The sequence below is a fragment of the Pituophis catenifer genome, unplaced genomic scaffold (genome assembly GCF_029215685.1).
Source record: "Pituophis catenifer annectens isolate HBS135680 unplaced genomic scaffold, rPitCat1.0.hap2 SCAF_1, whole genome shotgun sequence".
Lineage (NCBI taxonomy): Eukaryota > Metazoa > Chordata > Lepidosauria > Squamata > Colubridae > Pituophis > Pituophis catenifer.
The window spans coordinates 217,432,444-217,458,426 of record NW_027256881.1 but is presented as its reverse complement, the minus strand read 5'-3'; the positions used below and the strand labels follow the sequence as shown (position 1 = coordinate 217,458,426).

Genomic DNA, 25,983 nt, shown 5'->3' with positions numbered 1-25,983 from the left:
ACCCAAATGGAATGCTTGGTGGAATATCAAAGTAAAGGAGAAGAGATTTACAGTAATAAATGATACTGCTATCATTAAGAGAATTGTAGTAATAAAAGTGAAGATTAGAATTGTGCAAGCAATGATGTTCCCTGTTATACTGTACTCTTTGGAAGTTTAAATTGGACTTTGAAAAAGTGGGATAGAGAAAACATTGATGCTTTTGAACTTAATGTTGGAAAAGAGCCCTGAAAATACTCTGGACATCCAAGAAAACAAACAAATGGATCATCAAAAAATCAACTACCAGTTCTCACTCAAGGCAAAAATGACCAGGTTCAAATGATCCTACTCTGCATCCATTACACAATTTACTGGAGAAGACTCTAATGCTGGGGAAGGTGGATGGAAAGAGAAGATGAAGATGACCAGCAGCAAGACGGATGGACTCAGTGGCAGTGAGAGCACTATTAGAAGACCAGAAGGACCAGGTTAAGAACAGATTATCATGGGGAATATCTATCTATGTGATCATTAAGAGCTGACACCAACATGATGGCACATGATCAGTAATAAAAATAAGGATGGCATAGAAATACAATATAATGTGCATAGAAAAAAGATAAAAGACTGTAGTAGTCAAAGACAGCAAGGGGCAGTTAAAATTAAAAGTGGGAGAGAAAATGCAAAATGATCTTAATGGAAACAAAAGTGGTTTTAGAAGTGAATAAAGAGACCCAAAAACTCAGCTTTCAGCAGAGTGAATGGAAATAAGAGCGGTTGAATGATTTGGGCTAAAATATAGTTCGGGAATACAGAAGAAATATTTTAGAGATTTCTTTGGGGAAGATAATGTTATGTTATGTAAAAGATTTATGAAATTGAGAAAATTGTCATCAACATTCATTCCAAGAAAAAAAACATGATGAAAAGAAAGTCATACTGGGAATATATAAAATGCTAAGACTGCTGGTATATATGTTGAAGTAGGGAACCATTAGGATGCCTTCAATTGAAAACATTTGGGAATTTCTGTGCTAGGCAAAAATAATTAACTAAAAATAAAAAACAAACAGAAAGACTGTGATTAGTTAATTGTATGTAATTAATATTTTGAATATTAATATATTTACACATACACATATACAGTACATTTCCTTTCAGGATAAAATATCAGCATGGTTGGCTTAAGGAGTGGCTGTGCAAACCTTCATGATTATTTAATGTACATGAGTTTACTGCCTCTATACCTGACAATTAAAAGCCTGTTAGTTTGTTCCCTTATATAAAGACAAGAGTAGTAGAAGTAAATACATCAGAGGTGGGTTTCAGCAGGTTCTGACCAGTTCTGGAGAACTGGTAGCAGAAATTTTGAGTAGTTCGGAGAACCGGTAGTAAAAATGCTGACTGGCTCCACCCCCATCTATTCTCTACCTCCCGCGTCCCAGCTGATCGGGAGGAAAGGGGGATTTTGCAGTAACCTTCCCCTGGAGTGGGGTGGGAATTAAAATTTTACAGTATCCTTCCCCTGCCACGACCACCAAACCACGCCCACAGTACCGGTAGTAAAAAAATTTGAAACCCATCACTGAAATACATATAGATGTGTTACATAAATGTAAAGACAAGGGTAGTAAAAGTAAATAGAAAATCCACAGAGGAACCAAGATGGTATTTGTCTGTGGTGAATATACAAGAAATAGGGGGGAAAGTGAATAGGTGCTTCAGGAAGGTGGACTGAATAGAAGCACAATGAGGTGATTTAGAGAGTATGGATGAGGATTAAATAGTAAAAACAAATATATGAAACAGGAGTGACTGGATCAAAATGAAGGGAAAGACCAAGAAAATCATAGTTGAATAGACTTGATGAGACCCTTAAGTAGGTGGATATTTAAACAACATATAAAAATGTGTACAGGGGGAGTGGAAACAAAGATAGTTTGCAAGAATAAAAAGGCATGGAGAGAAATAATGAACAGTGTTGACCAGAAGCAAATATAACTTTATTTCCTTTTCTTATCTCATTCCTTTCTTTGGCTTATTATTTCCTTTGCCTTTTCTTGCTCTGTATAACATATTCTGAAAGGGTGTGTATATGTGTGTGTGTGAGAGAGAGAAAATATGTTAATATTCAAAATATTAATTATATATGATTAACTAATCATGGTCTTCCTGTCTGTTTTTGTTTTTTAGACGATTATTTTTCCCTAGCACAGAAATTCCCAAGTGTTTTAAATTGATGGCATCCTGATGGTTCCCAACTGTGTATTGTGGCACCCCAGAGCATCACAATTTCATTTATTAAGTAGCAAAATATCCCACGGCAACCCTCAGAGTTTACCAGGGTGTTGCAGCACACAGTTTGGGAATTGTAGGCACTTTTACAGATCTGAACAACAGGCAACTTTAAGCTACCGGTAGAGGACACTGAACTTACAAAAAGATGCAGTAGTGCAAACTGTTCATATACGAGCAATAATCTGTAACTAGTCATCTCTATTACTTTTTTTTTTAATACTTATTTTAATTATTTCTTGTATTGCTATTGCATTACTGGAGGAAATGTCATTTGGAAGTACCATTTGTCAATCTAAATATCAGGGCAGAAATTTAGTTATGGGTCACGCCACTAGATGGCATTGTCCATTAACCTTAAATACATATTTTTGTGAATGGTCATTTTATCATCACTGCAAACTTCAGAAGCAATAATAATGAAAACAGAGGGTTCCTCACTAGAATTTGCTTGAAGGCTGAATCATAATGAAAAGTAACGTTAGTACTAATAGAACAAAGAATAATCTAATTCAATTCTTGCCAAAAAGTTAAAATTCTACTCTCCCATCCAGAAACCCGGACAATCTCAAACCCTTGTTAAATATTAGAATAATTAAAAAAAACCTCTTACCATTGTTAGAATTGTTTATTGTATCAAGGTATTGTATCAAGCTACTCTCTACATTTAGCGGGAATTACATTCCTCATTGATAAGGTATGGGTCTGGGTAAACATAAAGGTTTCCCTCACTCATATGTACTAGTCGTTCCCGACTCTAGGGGGCGGTGCTCATCTCCATTTCAAAATCGAAGAGCCAGCACTGTCCGAAGACGTCTCCGTGGTCCTGTAGCCGGCATGACTAAATGCCAAAAGCTCACAGAATACTGTTACCTTTCCACCAAAGGTGGTCCCTATTTTTCTACTTGCATTTTTTGCGTGCTTTCGAACTGCTAGGTTAGCAGACAAGTAACGGGAACTCACCCCGTTACGTGGCACTAGGGATTCGAACCGTTGAACTGCCAATCTTTCAATCGACAAACTCAGCATCTTAGCTACTGAGCCACTTCTGACTAGCATAGATAAGAGTTTTCAACTGGATTCTTTCAAGGTTTTTGTCTACACTATTACATTCTGCTCTGTCTTCATAGAGCTTTTGGAAACCTCTAGTTAACTCCTAGAAAATGTTCAATCAGCAGAGTTTATTTATCCTCTGGATAAAAAATAAAAGTACAATCAGAAGATAATTCCACATGTAGACTAAGTTAACAAGTCACACTAATCTACAAATAAGTGAATCATATACCAGCTGTTATTATTCTTTACCTAATAACCTACTGTTAACAAACCATGGCTTAGTGCAATATTTGTAGTTCCCAATGCTGATAGGAAAGAATGGGCTTTTCCTGTCAGAAGCAATAACTCTTTCTTTCCATACTAATCCTAGCAGTAATTATAAATGTTCCATTCTGTGCTGCCTTTCCTTGACAGCAGGTAATCAATGTTATATATCCAAATATTTATCCAACGCTCTGATTGAAAGGTTGTGATTGCATGAGCCATTGACTCAAAAATCAGTCTACTACATTTTTCTCAAGAGTGATGTGCAAAACCAGCCTATGTGGTTGGTTTATGGCTTGGTTGTTGTGTGAATCCAGAACACCAGGCTGAATAATTTGCGATACTTTTAGGAATTAATGAATGTGGCATGGGAATACAGCCAGAATCGCACTCATCCTCAGATTGTGAGTTTTGTCTAGTTTGAATCTTTAAAATGGATTTATAAAGTTCAGCATCTACACTTCTCAGTCTTCTTACAATATTTCCAACTTCTAATGAACTAGATGAGGTATTTGAGTCAATTCATTTGGGATCCATGCATAAATGTCCATAAATATTGGTACTGTGGCTCTTAAGAGAGAGCTTTTCTACAGCTGGGAATTAAGTATCAAGCAGAATGTTCAGTTAGAACTGAAGAAGCTTCTTGGATGAGAAGTGAAATGTTTTCAAAGAAAAAAAAAACAAGAAAGTCCAGTTGCCTTTTGGAGACGTGTGTGTGAAGCACCTTTGGGATTAAAATTAGTGGCTGTTCCTGGAAGACCTATTCTAAAATGATGGGATCAGTGATTGATATCACTTATTTCACAACATCCATTGGATAAACAAATCAATATCCTCTCAGCAGCAGCAGCACTGTTTTGTCAATATTTTTGTTTCAATCTAGATTTGATTATAATTTGTTGAAATATGTCATCAGGCAGCACCTTTTTTTTCTCCTGATGTGAAGTCAAGAGGCTGAGGTTGTACAATGCTACTATCCTTGGCTTTTTCTCCATAGCAACAACATTTACCTCGCTTCCATCATTCTTTTGTGACTCCCTTTTGTGCTTTATCTTTCTCAGTTACAAGCTGGAGCTATTATGCCAGTGCAGCAATTTGCCAGTAATTTTTTTTTTCTATCTCTTAATTACTTCATTATTTTTCATTTGGCATTATTGAAGTTAACGAAGGCATCAGATTATGCCCAAGATGAACCTGTACTTATATTTGTATTTGCTAAATAGAAGTCAGAGCTAGCAGTCTAGATTGGGACCATAACTTGGGAAGAGAAAATGGGATTTAACCCATTTTCTCCAGACATATCTATGCACAGAGAAATATTTTATGTTAGTATTTTTCTGCGGGCACATCCACATAGCTGTGTTTATATAGAGGTAGATCTCGATTTACCACCATTTGTTTAGTGACCATTCAAAGTTACAACGGCACTGAAAAAAGTGACTTACGACCATTTTTCACACTTACGACCATTGTAGCATTTCCACTGTCATGTGATCAAAATTCAGACACTTGGCAACTGGCATGTACTTATGACAGTTTGCAGCATCCCACTTTTTGCAACCTTCTGAGAAGCAAAAACAATGGGGAAGCCAGATTCACATAATGTTAGTAACTTCACAACTGCAGTGATTCACTTAATAGCTATGACAAGAAAGGTTGTAAAGTGAGGCAAAATTTCTTAACAACTGTCTTACTTAACAGCAGAAATTTTGGGCTCAGTTGTGGTCATAAGTGGAGTACTACTTGTACTTTCCTTCCATCCTTCGAATGGGATGAAAGCAGGATTAGAATTGTTGCTTCTAGAACTGACATTTTTGCAGCAACCTGAGTCTTGTTGCTTCTCTCATAGAAAGTGAGGAAATGTTGAGTAGAAAGGGGCAGTCATGAAGTTATCATGAAGAGATTTCCTGTATTTGAGTAGGCTGGTGCCTTTTGCTAATTTCAGTCTTGGTGTTAAATCTGTTTAAATACAATCTCTAATCTTTTGCTCCGAATTTGGCTGAAAGGAAGGTCGGATGATGAGAGATGGGGGGGGGGATATTGAATGGAGGAGGGTTTGATTTCATGCCCACATGTTAAAAGTGGTATATTTTTTAGCTCTAGCCCAAAGAAATGATTTTATTCAAGATTGGAGTCATACAAATTAATTTTTTAAAAAATTTAGAATGCATGTCATTCTGGAAATGGACATTTTTTTTAGAGAATACAAAACTTTAATAGGCTTTGGGCAATTACATATCATGTTTTATTTTGTGAAAAGTATTCTGTTTGCTCTTGTGTCTAGAGTAGAACTAGTTTCAAATCTATTTTACACATTGTTTTTAATCCAAACATGGACAAAGTCTCAGGTTTTCCTAATTTATGTAAAATCACTTCTCCTTTTAAAAAATCTCAAGTGGTTTACAATAACACAATTTTGCATTGTGTTTGTTATTGTAAACCACCTGAGATTTTTTTAAAAAAACAAGAAGGGGTTTTAGATAAATTAGGAAAACCTAAGGGATCAGGAGCTAAAACCTCACTATCAACTCTATGGAATTCATACCACTGGTGTACAACTTTGTCTAAAGGCTGTCCAGCTTGTAAATTAAATGTATACTATTTTGTCCTGCAGTTGAACCTCTCAGGCAGATTAATCTAAGGAAATTTATGTCTGTGTAGCTCAGTTTTGTACATAAAACTACCTAGCTTTTCAAACTCTTCAGCAGCTTAGTATTGCACAGTGCAGCTCTCCTGAAATGCTGCCTGATTGGTTCATTTAGGTAGCCACCCCAATAGGATGGTTGGAGGACCTGAACTGCCACTTAAGTTAATCAACAAATTACCACATAGGCCTGAGTGAAGTTTAAAAAGTGAGGAAAACATCTTTATTGCCATCTAATCCTCAGGTGAACCTGCAGAAATGAAAATTGACATTCATTGTCACATTCTGCCTAAGGAATGGCCTGATCTGAAACAGGTAACAGTGTTTGGATATCTAGTACAAAAAAAACCCTTTGTTCTTGATGGTTTCACTAGAACTTTATCTTGGGTAGTTCCCAGTTTTAAATTATTTGCTTATTTTTTTTCCCTTTAAAATTGAACTTCCTTGAAATGAGAAACTAGGAACATACTCATTTCAAAATGCTTCTGGTACTATAACTCTCTGCGTCTCGATATTTTGAACAGTGGTGTGTACATTTGAATTTATTGAACTGCTTAGTAAAGCAGAAAGTTTGGGTGCATGTATCTCTGTACCGGCTCTTTGCTAGAAAAAAAAAAAGAGAGGGGTCAGAGTATTTATTTACTTTTAACAGTTACATTCCACTATATTCAAATTATGACGGTTAATAATGTGTAGGTTTGGTTGTACTGTGGCCAAAAGAAAATGACCTGGGATGAAAGCTGAGTTTGAGTATTGTACAAAGAGAAGTTTAACTAATGGAATCCTTAGAATTCTCTCTAAATTGCTCTCAGTATATAAACATCTTTTTCTAACTGTATTCAGAATCAGTGAAAAGCAATGGATTGCTGTGCAGTGCAATTGTAAGCCAATTTATTTGCTAGAGCATATAGCATATTTGGCACTGCACCTAAGTTCAGTAAATTTAGATGGATTTCATTTTTCCGAATGATACATTGATACTAACAATATAAATAAAGCTTTGAGCACTGTGTGATCTTTTTAGAATAGATTGTGATGCATTCATGAATGGCAGCATCTGTGTAATTGCAAAAATGACAAGCCACTTTTTTGCAAATTAACTCTATTTACTTATATCAATCGTCTTTCATTTTGACTATTTGTTATGTAAATCATGCCTTCTACAAAGCTTTAAATTGCTTATGAACAATATTAGCAACACTATTAGATTAATTGCATTAGCCAAAGAACGTCAAATAAAAATAATTTAATTGTGGGTTTGACATGCCGTATTGCAATCCTCTTTTTTTTCCCATTTCAGTACTAGAATTACCTTGAATTTTTTTCTGCCATAGAAAATTATATACGCGGTTTGCAAAATATGTGGCAATTAAAATGTTGGCTAATAGATTATTTGTCTTACATAGTTCAATGCAACTGCATAAAACATTTGATATTGTAAAAGATGGACCACTTTTTTGTCTGAAGAGACTACCTGTTCTCAAGAGAAGCTATTTTAAAATGTACCTATGGATGAAAATAAAAAGGGTCCAAAAGAAGCAAGAGTTTACAAATTTAATCTAAAAATTTAATCATTATTATATTTAATATTTTAATATTTATATTTTTTTAAATATTATATTTATAAATATTTATATTTAAAATTTAAGAACATCCATTTAAGATTTTAAAGATTATATATATATATATATATATATATATATATATATATATATATATATATATATATATATATGATCTTTATATGTTATATATATTTAACAGCTCAGTTAAAAATGAACCTGTTTGGTGATTGCTGAGAAAATAACTATCAAGAGTGTTTAGTCATGGAATAGAATGGCCAGAACAAGACCAGGGGGAGGCAAATGAGAAAAAGCTGTCATTTTGCTGTAAGTTTGTCAAAAATATTTGCCTGTTATTCTGTTATAAGTATGGCTCTCTAGATTCTTCAGCAAACTCAAGTTCACATCCAAAATTATTTGAACATGAAGCAATACTGGTTGTATCAAATTTCGCAAGGGTGTTTAATAACTCAATGATCTTCTCTTATATTCATGTAAATTGATTAATGAACGTGTCGCTGTTGCTAACACCTCGATTCTGCATCTTTTAAAATGTAACTCAAATATAGATTGACGTCAGTTGAAAACCACATCGCAGGATTTATGCCAGAATGTTGTTACTGATTTCTTAAAATGCCTCTTTGTGAACCTTTTTAGATGTAGAAAGAAAAAATGCTGAGTACATTTCCCTTTTGTGATTATGCAATAGTTCAAACGAAACGAAAGTGAAATAAAGGAAAAACTGGCCTTATTCCTGTCATGGTATTTTCTGCCGTAAGAAGAGTTACAATCCTCCTTGGGAGAATGAAGAGATATTTTACTTGTGTACTGGAAGCTTTTCACCGCTCTTTAAATATTAATAGACAAAGGTGACCTTCATCCCTGCTATTGAATCATCAAGGCCGAACAGAGGATCAATACATGACTACACTAATTATTAACAAATGTTGCTCAGCTGAGATTATGATTTCACTGTATCTTTATTTTATTTCTGGTTACATAATGAAGACTGTAGGTTCAGGATATGCAAAAATTTGCCCTATCGGAAACCTCATTATGTGAGGTTTAGGAAGTCAAATAGTATATCTCTCTTTCAATTAAATGATAACAAAACGATCTTACCCATTTTGTAGCAGGAAACCAGAATTTTGATAGTTTTCTCCAAGGCCACGTTAGACAGAAATACTCTGTATTTTAAAAATGAGATTCATTCCATCCATTGATGAGAAAAGGAAAGAACCCAATTCCAAAATCAAAACAACGCATAGGGTTGGACATTATTAGATCATTGGTTTTTTATTAGTTTCCTTTTGGTTTCCATCCATTACATAGGGAAATATCATCTTGGAAAGAAAAAGTTAAATACCTTGATATGATATGAATATTCAACTATATTCTTTGAATATAAGATTGCTCATTAAATGAAGTGCTTTGGTTCTATCAAACCTGGGGTGCATAGAAGAATATCATTTTATTTCTTTTGCTGTCAGGTTTATTCTTTTTTATCACATTTAATATATATATTTAAACAGCAAAATACCACAGCAAATACCACAGTGTTTTTTTTTCTCTGTCTTCACTTTGTATAAAATCATATTTCTCCTGATGTATTCACAGTGCAATACATTACAGTGTTAGTGTAATATAATATTGGCTATTAAAAATAATTGTTTTTAAAAAGGAAATACGAATAATTATACTCCATTTCAATATAGTTAGAATAAATAGATTTGTATTTAAGTATGTATGTGTAACTGATAGTTACTTATAGCTTGACTTTAAGCAATGAAAAAGTTATAGCAACTTTCTCATACCCAAGGATCATTCCAGTTAAAGTTAAATATTTCTGGAGAATATGACACTGCTACAGTACATATAGTCCTTGACTTACAACAGTTTTGTTTGTTTAGTGACTGTTCAAAGTTACAATGGCACTGAAAAAAGTGACCATTTTTCATTCTTGCAACTACTGCAGCCTCCCCGTGATCATGTGATCAAAATTCAGCTTCTTGACAATTGACTCATATTTATGACTGATGCATTGTCCCAGGATCATGTGATCATCTCTTGCAACCTTCTGACAAGCAAAGTCAATGTGGAAGTCAAATTCACTTACTAACTAACTTAACAACTTCAGTGATTCACTTAACAACTGTGGCAAAAAAGGTGGTAAAATGGGGCAAAACTCAGTTAATAAATATCTTACTTAGCAACAGACAATTGTACTCAATAGTGGTCATAAGTCGAGGACTGCCTGCATATTTTACAGTCTGAATGTAAAAGAAAAGATTTGCTTGGTTTTAAATTAACATGACCTAGTTGGTGAACCATAATGTATGACTTACTTTATGTGTATTTGTTAACTCTGCCTTCCTTTTCACAGAGATATGGCTATGGAGGATGGGTTCAGTTGGAGAAAGACCATAAGGTAGGTTAAGTTTGTGATTGATAAGTAATAATTATTAAGATATATATTTGAATTTTGGAAAAGAATACTCTTCTAGTCATGCTGAATCAGGCCAAAGGACTATCTAATTCAGCATCTGATTTCCGATGCAGCACTTCTGGGGTTTCCAAGAAACCTATAAAAATGGTATTAAAGACAATATCAGTTCCTGCCTCTAGAGACACTTAGTGGAAATAATAGCTTTGAGCCATACTGATAGATATATTAAGATAATAAACACCAATAAGGCTGGCAGTGAATGTCACTACTATAATTAATTTAGTGTGAACAAGTACTTATTTTCTGATACTCTGAATCTGATGACAATTAGCTGTGTTTGAGTCACACTATGGTATTATAGAAGTTCCTTTGGCTGCTTAAGGTTTTTGAAAAATACATTTATTAGGTTTCAGCAGTGAGGATTTAGTTGAAACCTGGCTCAAAAATAGTAACTATGAAAGGGACCTTGGAGTCCTAGTGGACGATCACTTAAATATGAGCAAGCAGTATGCAGTAGCAGCCAAAAAAAACTAACACGATCCAATTAATTAGAATAACAGAGTTGGAAGGGACATTGGAGATCTTCTAGTCTAACAAACAGAAGCATAGAATCAAAATCACATGAAGTATTAATACCTTTTATAAAGCCCTAGTAAGGCCACACCTGCATCCAGTTTTGGTCACCATGTTACATAAAAAAAATGTTGAGACTTTGAAAAAAAAAGTGCAAAGAAGAGCCACTAATATGATTAAAGGCCTGGAGACTAAAACATATGAAGAATGGTTGCAGGTTTTGGATTTGGCTAGTCTACAGAAAAGAAGGACTGGGGGGGACAATGATAGCAGTATTCCAGTATTTGAGAGGTTGCCACAAAGAGGAATGGGTTAATTTATTTACCAAAGTACCTGTAGGCAGGACAAGAAACAATGGATGGAAACTAATCAAGCAACCTGGAACTAAGGACAAACTTCCTAACAGTGAAGACAATTAACCAGTGGAACAGAAGTTGCCTTCAGAAGTTGTAGGTGCTTCATCACTGGAGGTTTTTAAGAAAAGACTGGACAGTCACTTGTCTGAAAGCAGGGTCTCCTGCTTGAGAAGGGGTTGGACTATAAGACCTCTGAGGTCCCTTCCAGTTCTATTCTGATTAGATCCCAGAGTAAGAAGAATCACTTTAATAGATTTGGTCACCTTTCCTATTTCTCGCATTTTCATTCTAGCCTTGCATAATGAACAGTGTGATACAAAATAAACAATACACAGGTAGTCCTCAACTTACAATCAATCTTTTAGTGACTGTTTGAAGTTACAATGGCTCAGAAAAAAGTGACTTATGACCATTTTCACACTTACAACCATTGCAGCATCCTCATGCTCATGTGATCCAAATTCAGACACTTAACAGCTGGTTCATATTTATAACAGCTGCAGCTTCCCAGGGTCATATAATCACCTTTTGCAACCTTCTAACAAGCAAAGTCAATGAGGAGATCTCATCTAATGACCATGTTACTAACTTAACAACTGCAGTGATTCACCTAACAACTGTGGCAAGAAAGGCCGTAAAATGGGGCAAAACTCACTGAACAACTGTTTCGCTTAGCAACAGAAATTTTGGGCTCAGTTATAGTCATAAGCTGTGGACTACCTGTAACGTAAAATAATGTAATATAAAAAATAATTTTATATGGTCTAAAATGTCTGACCTTGCTTCTGATGGTTGTATTTGACTGTATCATTTGAGTATATTTTATAGATTCTCTTTTTTCGCTGATATAAATTGTTTAATTGTTACCTAAAGTTGACTGAGAAATGGAGCTGAAAAAATATTCTTCACTGAGATTGCCCAAGAGAAATATAATCAGTAGAACACATTGAACAAAAATTACAAATGCATGACTGGTGTTATGAATATTAGTCACTTGTTATTCCATAAATTAAATAAATACAGGGATTTTTTAAAAAACCTGCCCAAACCTGGAAAAATGAATATGCATATAATTTAGGAGCACAGCATCATTATAAAATTACATCTGTGACCTAAAAATTATACTGTACTTTATCTTTCCATGGAAGTAATTGTAAATATATTTGTGAGTACTCTCCTTTCTGTTCACATAAACACACATTTGTATGTCAGAAAGCCGAATTTTCCTTTATAAATATGCACTAGATACCAGTTCTCTTCCAATTCCACAGATTTCCCAGCCTGGCTTTTAAGGAATCAGCAAGCAATTTAATAAATAATCCATGGAGGGAATATGGCAGCTGTTGATGTTCTTCTCAATTTTCCCTTGCATTTATTCTCTAGAGGAGAAACAGCAACCAATGTATGCATTTGAACAAATATTACATTTCAAACTCTAAGAAGCTTGTTCTCGTGGTTTTTGTTCTCTGAATCGTTATTTGAACTATTTTAAGGCAGGTCTTCCTAACAACTATTGCTTGAATCTAATTTACTATAAGGTCATTTTTCTCCTAGTCACTCACAGGAGTTAACCAACAATCTTTGTGCCACTAATGAGGAATAAGTTTTGTATTACTGCACTGGTGGTTGCGACTCAAAAAGCTGCTATAAATGACTTGTGGGGGGATCGCCTTAAAGACATTTTTTTAATGAGCTGAAGAAATGCTGTATTTTCTGTCTTCTCAGTAGAATACAATTTAGAAAAGTGGTGAAATCCATTTTTTTTTACTACCAGTTCTGTGGGCATGGCTTGGTGGGCGTGGTGTGGCTTGTTGGGCGTGGCAGGGGAAGGATACTGCAAAATCCCCATTCCCTCCCTACTCCTGGGGGGAAAATATTGCAAAATCTCCATTCCCATCCCACTCTGGGGCCAGCCAGAGGTGATATTTGCCGGTTCTCTGAACTACTCAAAATTTCTGCTACTGGTTCTCCGAACTGCTCAAAATTTCCACTACCGGTTCTCCAGAACCTGTCAGAACCTGCTGGATTTCACCTCTGGTTTAGAACATATCCTAGAGTTATGTTTTTCTAGAAGTGAAAGAAAATCAAAGATATATCAGCCCTATAAGGATGACATATATGTTACATCAGTCTTGAAAAGTAGCAAAAACAAAGCCTTAGTATTTATATCAGGAGGGATTAGTGCAACTGGGAGCATTTCTTTGGATTAACAGTCCCTGTTTGAAGAATAGGTGGTCCTGTGACCAAGAGGATTTTTGCCCAATTGCTTCTCTTGTGTGAGTTACGACTGTTCCTGGATCTGAAAACCCTGCTCACCAACATTCATGCCCACCGAATTGCAATTTGCTCTAAATGGCATTGCCCTTGAAGACCATCTGGAAGGTTCAAATGATATGAAATATAGCTCCTCAAGCAGTCATGGTAGTTCCAAATGTTTTCATGTAACTAGACCTGCTTTAGTTACTGCTTCAGCTTCTGGGTGCAATTAAAGATGCTGGTTGTTACTTTAAAGCCATATATATCTCCAGGTTTAGCTATCTATGGCATTGTCTACTTCCAGCAGCTTCTGTCCTTCCAATAAAACTCAGCAGGATAAACTCATTCTGACTTCCCCTAGGGGCTGTCATCTACAGATGTCAAGTCTTTGTTGCTGCCCCACTTAATTTGGAATAGCCTACCATCCAAGGGTGGGTTCTACTTACCTTTACTACCAGTTCGCAACACGGCTGCATGTGAGCGAGCAAAGCTCGCATGCATGCATGCTGTTCTGCGCAAGCGCATTTTGATGACATTGGGGTCGGTGGGTGGAGCCTCCTGCCGGTTTTACTACTGGTTCTATAGAACCGGTGCGAACCGGGGGCAACCCACCACTGCTACCATCCCAGATCGGAGTAGCTTCCATACTATTTTGTTTCAGGAGAGCTGTGGAAACTTTTTTAAAAAAAAAAAATCCTAGGAGGGGACCTAAGAAAATTGGAATCTGATCTTTGGTTTATGGTTGGATGGTTTATTATTGGTGGACTTTAATTCCTTCATCAGCAATTTTTGTTATACTAAATGGAATCTAAATAATTAAACAAGGAAATCAATGTATTTCTACAGCAAAACAACACTAGAAGAATACGTTGGATAAAGAATGCCTTGAACTTATTAAATAGCAACTCTCATTGCATCCACATTTGTGCACAGAGGAATTCTAATGTTGCTCCATTTTTCTCTGAAAACCAGAGCTACCTGCTATGCTGAAGGTCCTTAAGGAACCTTTGGATTCTAATGGGTTGTTATAAAATAAACAAGCAAGCAAATCATAATATTGTAAGTAAAGGGCAATTGTATGATCCCATCTTCAGCACTGAGGCCAGATTAGAAACATATCACGTGATCAAGGTGCTTGGCAATTTGGCAAACTGATGATGGAGGGTTAGGTCCAAAGTTAACTACAAACAAACAAACCAAGCACAGATTTTATTTATAATGCATTCCCATCCAGAATGCAGTTTAGTAATAATTATTAATAAATAAGAACTAAACAGCAATTAAAAGAATATTTTTGGAATAGGGCGGCCTTAAGAAATCTAATAAATCTAATAAATGCAAAAATATAATAATATAAAATAATAGCCATATATCATTACAATCACAATAAAAATAATACTATCGGTAGTCTTTGACTGACAACCATTTGTTTAGTGACCGTTCAAAGTTACAATGGCACTGAAAAAAAGTGACTTATGTCTGTTTTTCACACTTATGACTGTGGTAATCACATGATCAAAATTTGGACACTTGGCAACTGGCACAGAGGTGGGTTTCAGCAGGTTCTGACCAGTTCTGGAGAACCGGTAGCGGAAACTTTGAGTAGTTTGGAGAACTGGTAAATACCACCTCTGACTGGCTCCGCCCCCATCTATTTTCTGCCTCCCACGTCCCAGCTGATCGGGAGGAAATGGGGATTTTGCAGTAACCTTCCCCTGGAGTGGGGACGGAATGGCGCCCACCAAGCCATGCCACGCCCACAGTACCGGTAGTAAAAATTTTTGATTCCCACCACTGAACTGGCATGTATATATGATGGTTGTAGTGTCCCAGGGTCATGTGATGACCTTTTGTGACCTTCTGACAAGCAAAGTCAATGGGGAAGCCAGATTTGCTTAACATCCTTGTTACTAACTTAACAACTACAATGATTTACTTAACAACTGTGGCAAGAAAATGGGGCAAAACTCACTCAACAACTGTCATAAAATGGGGCATAAAATGGGGCAATTCTCACTTAACAACTGTCTCACTTAGCAATAAATTTTGGAGCTCAATTGTAGTCGTAAGTCAAGCTCTCCCTATACTTAATAAATGCCTTACAGTGAGCAAGAGAGCACTTATTTAATGGAGGTGTATTTTTCTGTCCTAAGCTGTGGTCTCAGTCTTACAGAGGCTCTACTTCAAAACTAAAAATTCCATGAAGCAAGGTAAGGCAGGCCAAGAAAGATACTGTATAGATTTTTTTTTTCTGGCAGTCTAAATATTCAGAACTCACACAGCACTGAACAGCTTGGTGCAGACCCGAGCTCACGCTGTTTTAGTGACAGACAATTCTGCCAGAAATCTAGTTTTAAATAGAAAGCAGAACGGTTCTATCATTTCTGGGATTCAGAAATGTAATTTTTTTTATCCTTTATCTAGCCACCCATCTTTCAACCGATACTGGGCAGCGCCCAATCAAAAATTAATAGACATATAAAATCATTTTGAAAACTATAGAGCCCTGTCTGTGCTATATTGATCCAAGCAGTTTGTTTGGGCGTATTCTTGTTCTGCTACCATATGTTCATCAAAAAAGCTCACGCTATAGCTCTTTTAAGCATTAGAAAGACTATTATTTATCTTGCTACAGCTGGCATTTATGTATGAAGACTTAAGAGAATCCTTGGAATAATTACAATTCTTTTAGCATTGCCTTCATCACTATCATGGTTCCACCTTAACAGCTTGCTTGAAAAATAACCACATAGGTTATTGCACATATCAAAAATATTCTTATTGAGCTGAACAAAAATGAATCCCAAAGATCTATTTTTAAACAACCAAGTCAGTTTGAATATCCTTTCCCCCTAAATACTTTCTCATCTATTGTTATGTAACAGTCAACAGAAAGCTCACATCCATTATTCATAGCCTGTAGGAATATATGGTTAAAATTTGCTCTACTTGCACTTTGGAAAATCAATTCTCCAACAGTGTTTTGCAAGAGAAATTAGATAATGGCTGCATAATTATTGCCTGTGATATTTGGAACTATTTTCTTAAAACATGACAGAATTTGAAGTTAGGGAATGGGAAGGAGGAGGACTTTGAGGTTCTAAAAGGTAATAGTTTTGAAAAATATATAAACCTATAATACATGCACTGTTAAAACTAGTTTTAGGATTAAGAATACTTAAGAATCCTACGTATCAAAATATAAGTGTATATATGTGCATTCAGACCTTTTAGTCCAACTTTCCTATCCTGATTCAGAAAATGATATAGCTGAAGAATTTCCTCTGCAAGTGGTTATTTTTAACCTAAGAAATAAATTCAGGCTTCCATAAAAGCCACTATTTCAGGTTGTGCCTCTAAGATCCAAACGCTAACTATAGGCACAGAATAAGATTGGAACTGGACTTATAAAAGAAATGTCACTCCCTTCCCTGCCAAATTAAATGACTTCCTATTCATTTTAAATACTGTATACGCTTTATACTAACACTGTATATTAGGCATGATTCTTTTTTTGCAGTTTTAAGTGAACATCTCATGGGTTTTCTTAATTTTAGGCATCCTTTTGTAATAGATAGAAAGTCATAAAATCATATTCTTCCAAATTTGGAAGAGACCCTGAAAATCATCTAGTGACGTCTAATGCTTTGCTCAGTGCAGGAATCCTCTGTTGAAACATTCTCAACAGATGGCCACCTAGTCAGATAAAAACCTCAAGCAAAGGAGAATATAATGCTTTCCAAAGCAGTATGTTCCATTATTAAAAAATCTCTTACTGTTTTATTTTTCCTGATGTTCATCTGAAATCTACTTCCTTGAGATTTAAATCCATTGTTTCTTCTTTTCTAGAACAATTCTGAAACAACCCTACCTACCTCATCTTCTATGTTATAACCTTCAATACTTAAGAAACTATCATGATTCCCTGTATTCTTTTCTTCCCAGGATAAACACACTCAGCTTCTCCAGCCATTCCTCATAGATTTTTCTTTCTGACCTTTATCTTGACTGCCGTCATGAAGACATGCTCAGTTTGTTGGTTTTCTTTCCTAAAATGCAATGCAATATTCTAGATGCAGTTGGAACAGTGCAAAACATAGAGTCATTGTGACTGATTTATTTACCCTATAATGCAAAGCAGAGGTGGGTTTCAGCAGGTTCTGACCAGTTCTGGAGAACCGGTAGTGGAAATTTTGAGCAGTTTGGAGAACCGGTAGTAAAAATTCTGACTGGCCCTGCCCCCATCTATTCTCTGCCTCCCAAGTCCCAGCTGACCGGGAGGAAATGGGGATTTTGCAGTAACCTTCCCCTAGAGTGGGGTGGGAATGGAGATTTTACAGTATCCTTCCCCTGCCACGCCCAGCAAGCAATGCCACGCCCACCAAGCCACACCCACAGAACCAGTAGTAAAATTTTTTGAAACCCACCACTGATGCAAAGGTCCTCAACCCCCAGTTTGCAACCCATTGGGAACCGAGCCACCCAAGCAGCGGGCGAGTGTGCAAAACTCCATTTGTTCAAGCGGCATGCATGTGCGTGAAATCATCCCCTCACCCACCTAATAAGTCCTTCTTGCTTCAGCCTGTTTCACCCAATTGAGGCTGTCAAAGCCTCCAAAGCCTCTGGGCAGGTTGGCAGTACCTCCTGTGTGGCTTGGAACTGGTGTGCATCTGGGTCTCTTCCCTATCCCACCATCATCAATAGGAACTACCTACAGAGAGAGGGGCAAAACCATTGTAAAAAAGGTGTCTCCAAACTCCAATACCTGCAGGTGGTCCAGCTGGATACCATGGTTGTTGCTACAAGTTCTCTATCCATTGAGTTCATTTTACCAAGGACCAACTTTGTTCTCTCTTTATCCCTAGCTAAAAACATCTTTAGTTCCCTCAGATTTTTTTAATCATAAGTGATTCTGTTTCTAATATTTTAAAATTTGCTTTATTATTCAGCATGCTTCATTTTTTAATTTAATTCAAAGCAATAAAAAGTAAAGCAAGCAATTTTTCCTTAACAGTAATAACATTTTTAGAAATGGGTATTAATCAACTGAATCATTGATATTCTGGTGTGAGGGCTATCATGAAATTGCATAATCTTCCCATCTTGGCTACTTCTCCCAAATCAGTTTTTTTTCTACAAGATCACACAGCCAGATTTATTATTATTACTATGCTTTGTCACACAGTCAACCAGATGTTCAGACTGGATTTGGCATTTTTGTCCACTTTCCCAAGGACTTTCTTAAGGACGTAGGATAGGCAATGTGGATGTTTGATGGGTGTTACAGATATTGTTGCAGGATGAAAGCTGTTCTGAGTAAAGCTGCCTTCTGCAATCGATTGATGGTGAATTTGTCAATGCCAATGGTGTTCAAGAGGTGCTCCAGCTGTAGTGGGATTGCACCTAAGGCACCTATTACTACTAGTACTACCTTTGCTTTTTTTTTTTTTAACCACAGTTGTTCTATTTCCAAGGATCTGGTGTAGGCAGATATTGTTGTTTGATGGTATAGCAGAATGTAAGCTGCTCTAAAGGACCAGGGGAGACATGATAGAAGAGAAGGACCAGGGGAGACATGATAACAGTGTTCCAATATTTGAGAGGCTGCCACAGAGAGGAAAGTGTCAAGCTATTTTCCAAGGCAACTGAAGGCCAGACAAGGAATAATGGATGGAAGCCGATCAAGGAGACATTCAACCTAGAAATAAAGATAAATTTTCTGACAGCGAGAACAATCAACCAATGGAACAGCTTGCCTTTGGAAGTTGTGGGAGCTACATCACTGGAGACTTTCAAGAAGAGATTGGACTGCCATTTGTCAGAAATGGTGTAGGGTCTCCTGTTTGGGCAGGGTGTTGGACTAGATGACCTACAAGGACCCTTCCAACTCTATTAATCTACTCTAAGCAATTTTGTAATTGACCGGTGGTGATTTTGTCAATGCCGATTATATTTAAATAGTGCTCCAGATGTTCTGGGAATACTACTACTATTTTTGTTTAATTTTGCCATGTCTTTCTACTTTTTGCAGATCTTTGTATTTGGTGATTTTTCTCCAGTTCTTTCTCTTTTGTTCTGCTGTCTTCAGGTGCTGCAACATTCACTATCCACACCTTTTTGTCTTTCTTATCAACAAATATTATTATATACACAAAAATGTGAAATTACAGCTGCCAGTTCTTTAGCTGATGTTGACCTTCATATTCATCAATTCTTTCCTAGATTGTCATAATGTATTGATGTAGTATATTTGAAGGGATGTGGTGGCTCAATAGCTAAGTCGCTGAGCTTGTCTATCAAAAGGTAGGCAGTTCAGCGGTTCAAATGCCTAATGCTGCATAATGGGGTGAGCTCCCATGACTTGTCCCAGCTTCTGCCAACCTAGCAGTTCGAAAGCAAGTAAAAAATGCAAGTAGAAAAATAGGGACCACCTTTGGTGGGAAGGTAACATCGTTCCATGCGCCTTTGGTGTTGAGTCACCGGCCACATGACCACGGAGACATCTTTGGACAATGCTGGCTCTTCGGCTTTGAAACGGAAATGAGCACCACCCCCTAGAGTCAGGAATGACTAGCACATATGTGCGAGGGGAACCTTTACCTGTTTTAGTATATTTGTGCAAACTTTAGTAATTGACTGATGGAAATTCTATGAATGCACAGATTTTCTAAGTGCCATTCAAGATCTTCTCTAATTCTTTGTCTTCCATTCTATTTCCTATTAATATTATTTTATTCTACACATACATACATATATACATACATACATGGTTTCCTTGTCCAATTGTATTCAACTCTAGGGTCACCACCTTAACCATTACATGAAATTGGCTCATGCTATTATATAATTTCAAAAATCTGTGGTCACATGGGAGAAGACATTAGGACAATATTACTCTAGCTTTATGGTAGAATTCTTATATGGGATACAATAATTGGCAGGTATTAGCTTAGTGTTACAGGAGAAAACTATATTGCAAGAGCTCCCATACTTTTAAGAGAAGGTCAGGAAAAGCCTTTATGTGCTTTAAGACAATTTATGAAATGCATACTTCTGACATGAATGAAAAAATGTGCTAACATATCATACAGTACAATATATAAATGTATATTGCAGGGGGAAGCCAAAATGATGAAAGATGGAAAAGTTTTCAGAGTTATCCAAGAGAACTGTTGGGATCCAGAAGTTCGGATTAAACAGATGGACGAATCAGGTACCTTCAGCTCGAGTGTGTAAAATTTAAGTATCAGTGTGATATTAGTAGTTTTAATGAAACATTTATAATTAACCTTTAAAATGTCTTTATGTCAAATCAATTAAACCTTATCAACCCTTATCAACAAAATGATCTGCAACATCGTGAGAAGAATCTTTTTTTTAGTATCATGTCTGCCGGGGCTGATAATCAGGAATCCTCTTACACGTTATCTGTGCATTGATAACACTCAGCTCTATTTCTCCATTAAGACCTGTGCATGTTCTGAACCATTCTCCAGCAATAGGATAGATGGGGGAGGGGGACAATAAACTGAGGATGAATCCTGACCAAGATATGGGTAGCTAGCTCCTAAATATACATAGGTGGAAGACTGGCTGCATTTTTGTCCTCAGAAAGAACAAGAAAATAGTTGGAGGGAGGGGAAGGGGTTCTAAACTATAAGAACATATGCCATGTTCTCCTGGATCAGACCAGGGGTGGGTTCCACTTAACTTTACTACCGGTTCACAGGGTGTGTGTGTGCTTCTGTGCATGCACAGAAGCTTCTGCGCATGCACAGAAGCTTCTGCGCATGCGCAGATCACCCATGATGACGTTGTGGCAGGTGGGCAGAGCCTCCTGCCAGTTTTACTACCGGTTATATAGAACTGGACAGAACCGGGAGCAACCCACCACTGGATCAGACCTCTGACTCATCTAGTCTAGCTGTCTGTTCTCACAGTGGCCATCCAAAGAAGAACCTTCGTCTCCCAGAAGATGGCCTTCCAAGGCAGGTCCGCTGCCAACAAGACTAGTGTAGAATGATCCTGTTGGTCCAACCCATTTTTGAAATCTTTCCTGAGCAACATCTCCAATCAATTGCTTCAGCATATTTAAATGGGCACTATCAAGATCCTGATTTAGGAGCATCTCTGCATCGATAGAGGAATAAGATTGAAGATCAAATTCATAATGTTCTGAATAACAATTGGATAAAATCCCCAGAACTCAATTCATTTATATTCTTTGCTGCATTGGCACATCTGGGATTCTAGAAGTGAAGTCTATACCTTTTGTTGGCTGATTTGGATCACAAGATGCCCCAACAAGTGACAGGATATCAAGAAAGCATGGCATCAAGAAAGATTAGAGCTAGCAACAAAATATTTTAAATAATACATTGCTTTTTCTATTTGTGTATAAAAGGTTGGGGGATATATTATTTGAAGGTTTTATAAATTTTAACAATTGGGAATGTTTTTGCATTGATGAATTGATTTATTTAGTAAACTAATTGCATTGACCCGGCTAAGGTATCTGAATGTTCCTTTTCCCCTTAAATGTTATCTTCTTTTCCTCAAACATTCATATTGATAGTACTTTAAAAATTACATTTGAAGTATATAGCCCTTCTTGCATTTTATACCGGTTCATTTATTAAACCAGAGTTTAATTTAGACTTTCTAATGGTATCGCAATTGCACTCCTTTGGGTAAATTTGGGTTGATCAACATTTGATTAATTTTACTGTGACTTTTCTGTCTGCACTGTAATATTTTCTATTTAAGCTTTTTCCCTAATTTTGTAGGGTAGTGATTGGAGTGATTAAATGATTCATGGTTTTTATTTTGGAGCTATTATTTTGTCTTTAATAAGAAGTATAATATCTATTCAGAGACTTTTCTGAGGATTCTGAGACTCTTAAATAAATGCTACCTGAAATTAATCTGTGAAGAATGGCATTTGGTTCTTCAGAGATCTGTCAATCTCCTCCAAAACTAACATTCAATAGTGTACTGCGAGTTTCACCTAACACTATCAAATTCCTTACTACCCCAAAGAGACGGTTGTGGAGGCTCTACAGATTTCCACCCCCCACCCCCTGTCAAATGGATAAATAGTGAACAGGGTCCATTATTTTCTACGCCACCTTGATCAAAGAGATTTTTGTAAGTTATACAATTGATGGCAATCAGTTGTCGGAAACTAATAATAACTTAATGTCTACCACCAATAAGATGACTTTGGAAGCAATTCCTGTTTCACCATACATGGATAAAACCAGTGGTGAAATCCAAAATTTTTTACTACCGGTTCTGTGGACATGGCTTGGTGGGCGTGGTGTGGCTTGGTGGGTGTGCTTGGTGGGCGTGGCTTGGGAAGGTTATTGCAAAATCTCCATTCCCATCTCACTCTGGGGCCAGCCAGAGGTGGTATTTGCCGGTTCTCCAAACTACTCGAAATTTCCGCTACCGGTTCTCCAGAACCTGCTGGATTTCACCCCCCCATAAAACTGTAATGAAAAGACATGTGATCCGATTCAGCAGTTTTTAGGCTCTCTCATTGCTAAAGGATAAATCAGTACAATATTTAAAATCATGTATGCCTTTTCTGTTCCATAGGAGTCTCCGTTCAGGTACTTTCAACGGTTCCTGTCATGTTTAGCTATTGGGTAAGTCAATAGAAACCATTATCTTTATTTGTGCTGCAGCAGTCAAAAGCTACAGAAAGAGAGACAGTGGCTTTTGTAATTATGTATTTCCTCTGCAATTGCAGCCCACTCAATTTGACACTCCCCCTCCCAAGTCTCTTCTGATACTTGAAAAGAAATACAGTGCTCAACATCTTCAGTAAATGGATAGAAATCCACTCCATGTTCTTGGAAGACATGTAGCAGCTTGGCAGAGCCCACTGTATGGAAGGATGGAGGTTTTCATCTTATTCTCTCAAAAGGCCTCACGTTCTGCCCTACTTCTTGACCCATGGAGTAGTGGCTTGTTACTCTTGTCTTTTAGGGGTGCTTCCCCGGCACCTTTCTTCTAACCCTGACACATGAGGGAGAAAGGAGTACCTTACCCTGGTAATTACAAGGTAAAAGTGAAAAATAATTAATTGCTCATAGTGTCAAAGTATATAAGACTAGGGATCTTAGCCCTTCTCCCTTTGGAAATAAATTAGTTTCAGAGTACTGTGGTAGACAAAAATAATATTTTTTTTTAAAAAAGGCAAAGTTATAACAAAAAATCCTTGCATTTCAGAATGCAAGTAACCTATGCTGGATAAGATACGTGAAGTACTTTTTTCAGTCCAAAGATTTCGCAACTGCAAATGAATGGAATATAAAAAGAAACCAATGGAAAAATAAATTCTGTACAAGATGATGCTGATTTTTAATACATTAATGCCATAGGTTTACTATGTTCTAACTGACAGAAGAACACAATATTCTTAAATTATGATTCATTTTGAACTTTTTTTTGCCAGGGTGAACTGGATTTAGCTGCTCAGGCCATCCCAAAGATGGATCAGCATTAGGGATGTGCAAAATTCTTCATTCCAGGGATAGAATGTTCTAGGCAACACTAAAACATTCTCTTCTTTTCCAGATTATCATTTGCTCCATTTGTTTCTGCAAATAAAAGGTTTGGAATCATAAGTGATTCAAAATGTTCTGAATGAGAATAGTTTGCACACACAACTATTCAGAAGTATACCAAGGTCAATAGTACTAAGAGTTGTTGAATAGTGCCTCAGTAGCAGGAGGCATAGTGTATTTCTGAGCAAGTACTGTTTATACGGAGCCAGTTCTTATTCAAGCCAGTCTTGAAGTGAAACTGGAATGGTTCTAGATAATTGGTTTGATTCAAGAAATCTTGGAATTGGGTCACCAATATTACGTATTCCAAATACCTCATCCAACAATACAATTTTGATATTGCCTGATACTTGTTTCCAGAGAAATAAATGACAAGTATATTCTTTATTGTTCCAAAGAAAACTATATGAGCATGAATTCACAAAGAGGAGATATTGGTACAATTTTCACAGGAGGGTGTCATTGGTTAAAGTTTTAGGGAAATTCCCCCTCCCCAGTTGTGGCTAAAATTTCAACACTATGAAGAAATTTGTTCAAGCATGCAAATTTGATTTCATAGAAATTGAAAAGGGATAACCTTCTTCCTCCATTTCTAACATGAAGAACAAATGAAATGAATTAAAATCTCCCCACGTTTAAATCCAGCTGACAGTTAAAATTGATGTGTACTATCTCAACATAATTTTGTTGAAAATTACAGCCTCCCATACATTTAAGTGTCATGGCGCCAATTCTACACTTATTTACTCTTTAATTACTGTAGCTTCAGTCCTTAAGAGGCAGCACTGTGTTCAAGTATTAGCGCCAGGAGAACTAAAACTATTGCAGAATTATAACTAGGACTGTAATCCCTTAGATAAATTCTGCTCTTCCACTGTGCAATAGCTTAAACAGATATTGTTTCTCCAACAGGGTTTTGTGTTAGAAATGTGTTTGCCAAGACAATTGAATAAACAGTGCTTCCATATTTTGTTTTCCATGTTTTACCCATTCAAAAGAGTAGTTATCAACAGTCTTATTTTAAAAGTACCAAAGACGGAAGTATTCAGGCATATTATCCCAGATTTATCTGCCACATTTGAATCAATTAATGAGAACCAATCATGATTTTAACAGAGATCCTTCAGGATCAAGGGTTTTTTTTTTATCTTTGTCCCCCTCTTCCACCTGCTGGAGACATCTCTAACCCTTCAGTCACTCAGAGGTTGGCTAAGCAGTATGGAAAGAAATGATATTTTGGTTTGGATCCAAATATGCTACATGTTTGGTGGTGGGGGGTTGTATGTGTCTGTAAGAGGGAAATGTCATGGGAGAAAGCATAGAAAACAAAAGAGATACAATAATTGTTGTCTTAACTAATGAGCACATTCCAGGTTTTTTTTTTTTTTAATCTCAGAGCATCCCCTCTGCCAATTTCTCAGGAAGCTCTTCACTAAGAAATATTGCTGCTGCTGGAGGTTACCATGCCAACAGTGTTCAGTTAACAACATCAGTTGCAGCAAGCAATTCCTCTTGACTTCTAAAGCATCTACTTCTGTTCCTAAAGCACAGCAATAAGTTAAAAATTCCAACAGAAAAAAATGTTAGCATGCGGAGGTGACTGTTCAAATAGAGATCCTTTACAGCAGGCGTGTCAAACTCAAGGCCTGTGGGACAGATCCATCCCGCAGGGTGCTTAGATTTGGCCTGCGGGGCCGCCCTGAAGGACCAGCCCGCAGTGCCTCTGTCAGTGAAAATGGAGCTTGGGGGACTGCACACAGAGGGCTGCAGGAGACCTTCCCAGCCAAAAAGGGGCCCCCGAGGGGGCCGTGCCTGCCCCCCAGCTCCATTTTCATTGGCAGAGGGCCATGCCCACCCCGGCCCAGCCATGCCCCCCCAGACCCCTCCCCAAGGTCAAACACAACCCTGATGCAGCCCTGAATGAAATTGAGCTTGACATTATGTCGATGCAAATTACAATCATTATCTGCATCAC

At 36.9% G+C, this 25,983-nt stretch overlaps 1 protein-coding gene across 2 annotated transcripts in view; it reads left to right on the top strand.

Moving 5' to 3' along the window:
- The window catches only part of ACMSD (aminocarboxymuconate semialdehyde decarboxylase), a 50,417-nt gene that overhangs the window by 14,655 nt on the left and 9,779 nt on the right, over positions 1–25,983 (top strand). The window contains exons 1-4 of one of the 2 annotated variants that reach the window (XM_070947355.1): positions 6,479–6,556; positions 10,187–10,231; positions 20,551–20,647; positions 23,035–23,084. In XM_070947355.1, coding sequence (XP_070803456.1) covers positions 6,500–6,556; positions 10,187–10,231; positions 20,551–20,647; positions 23,035–23,084 — 249 coding nt within the window. In that variant the 5' untranslated portion in view covers positions 6,479–6,499. Of the gene's footprint in view, positions 1–6,478; positions 6,557–10,186; positions 10,232–20,550; positions 20,648–23,034; positions 23,085–25,983 lie in introns of those variants that run through there. The other variant, XM_070947434.1, reaches the window with a different exon arrangement.